The sequence below is a fragment of the Chaetura pelagica genome, unplaced genomic scaffold (genome assembly GCF_000747805.2).
Source record: "Chaetura pelagica isolate M959 unplaced genomic scaffold, ChaPel_1.0 scaffold76, whole genome shotgun sequence".
Classification (NCBI taxonomy): Eukaryota; Metazoa; Chordata; class Aves; order Apodiformes; family Apodidae; genus Chaetura; species Chaetura pelagica.
This window is the reverse complement of record NW_009970723.1, coordinates 3,934,048-3,935,759: the sequence shown is the minus strand read 5'-3', so window position 1 is coordinate 3,935,759 and position 1,712 is coordinate 3,934,048. Positions and strand designations below refer to the sequence as shown.

Sequence of the window (1,712 nt, the reverse complement as noted above, 5' to 3'; positions counted from 1 at the left end):
GGGCGCGCCTGCCCTCGGCGCGGCCGCAGCCGCTGGGGGAAGGAAGAGGCGTTTCCAGCCCTGCTGGGTGGGGGGCCTGTTCACCGCCCGAGTGCAGAAATCTGGGGCAGCCGCCCCTGTGTTTGCGCGGTGGGGGAAAAAAGGGAAAAAAAAAAATTTAGAAGCTTATGAGTTTCAGTAAAATGCAGTTGTATAACAAGTTTGGTGGAGTTCCAGGAAAAAAAGGATACTGGGAAGGGCCTGTTCACCGCCCGAGTGCAGAAATCTGGGGCAGCCGCCCCTGTGTTTGCGCGGTGGGGGAAAAAAGGGAAAAAAAAAAATTTAGAAGCTTATGAGTTTCAGTAAAATGCAGTTGTATAACAAGTTTGGTGGAGTTCCAGGAAAAAAAGGATACTGGGAATGCAGTAGATGGTCACGTCCCTACCTCTGCAGACTCACTTTTTATATATAAGTTAGTGAATATATCGTGGAGTCTGGTGTGGCGGATGGTAAACTGGCTTCTGGTAATGGTGCTTGACAGAAATCCTTGAATATCTATTGTGAAAGGTGTTCACCTGATCCATGTTAAATAAGTCAAATAAGTCAAATACCGAAACTGGCGCATGTCTTGGTGGAGCAGAGACTCCCGGCGTGCCCAGTGCTGTTTGCTTGCTTCCATTCCCTTAATTGTAGATTTGAATTAAAATCCCATTTGGGACCGAGTAATTTATCACATCTATTGAGGTCTTTTCAGAAGGCAAGACAAAGACAATTAAGAACTACTTTATAATGCCATACTCACCACAAAAATTGAGCTAGGAAGAGGAGAAAAAAAAAGGGGGAGATTATAAATTTGTCAGTCATATTAAATACAGTGTGTCCTTTGATATGTGCTAAGGAAAATATCTGTAACTGTTGGTTTTTTTCCTAGAAGATCTCTTTAGGCTTTTCCTTTGTTCCCGTGCTTCTTTATCCTTGCTGAGTGTCAGCAGCAGAGAGCTTCTTTATACACTGCACAGAAGACTTTATGGAAACTTTGTTAGGTTAGGCAAATTAGGTTATAAATTTTGCTACTTCTCTATAGGATTTGGGATGATTCAGAGAGAAGTCAAAACTATGCCTGAAACACTGTGTAGTTAATTGAAAAAGAACTAAATAAGTATTTTAAAATATTACATTGTTTAGACAAAGGGCTTATTTCTGGTCCATTTTATCAGTGACTGGATCATAGAAAGACCTGCTGAGTACACAAAGAAATTCTTGACAAGTTTGAAATTGAGACTCTATATCCAGGTAACATTGAAATTCAATTAATCACCATTAGGAGATAATAAATATCTGTTTTTATTTTCCGTTACTTAAGTATTTCCCCATTACTTTTCTATATTAATTTCTCTCCAATCTAGAGAAACTGCAGTGACTGGAAATATTACTGATTATAAGCATTAGATAGTTGATAGTGCAAAACTTTAGTTTATAGGCTAAAGGGATTTTGAAAGCAAATTAAAAGAGAAAACGCTAAATGCTAGGACAACTAGAAATGATCAGCTGAATTTTCAGCTTTCAACCATAGCTATTACATAGCATTCTCTTAACCTCATTTTGCCGTCAAAGAGATCTCAGGTGGCATTCAAAAGAAATGTCTCCACTGTTGACTATAAAATTTGAAGTACTTTGGCATTTTATTTTGATGATGATACAACCTTTCAGTCTGCACCACCTATCAGGGGAAT

The 1,712-nt window shown here is 39.4% G+C and overlaps 1 protein-coding gene across 1 annotated transcript in view; it reads right to left on the bottom strand.

Annotated features, from left to right (window-relative positions):
• LRRCC1 (leucine rich repeat and coiled-coil centrosomal protein 1) overlaps positions 1-658 on the bottom strand; it is a 21,798-nt gene extending 21,140 nt beyond the window's left edge. Inside the window, exon 1 of the mRNA XM_010006489.1 lies at positions 591-658. Within this exon, the coding sequence (XP_010004791.1) occupies positions 591-658 (68 nt within the window). The remainder of the gene's footprint in view (positions 1-590) is intronic.
• Between the last annotated feature and the right edge of the window lie 1,054 nt (positions 659-1,712).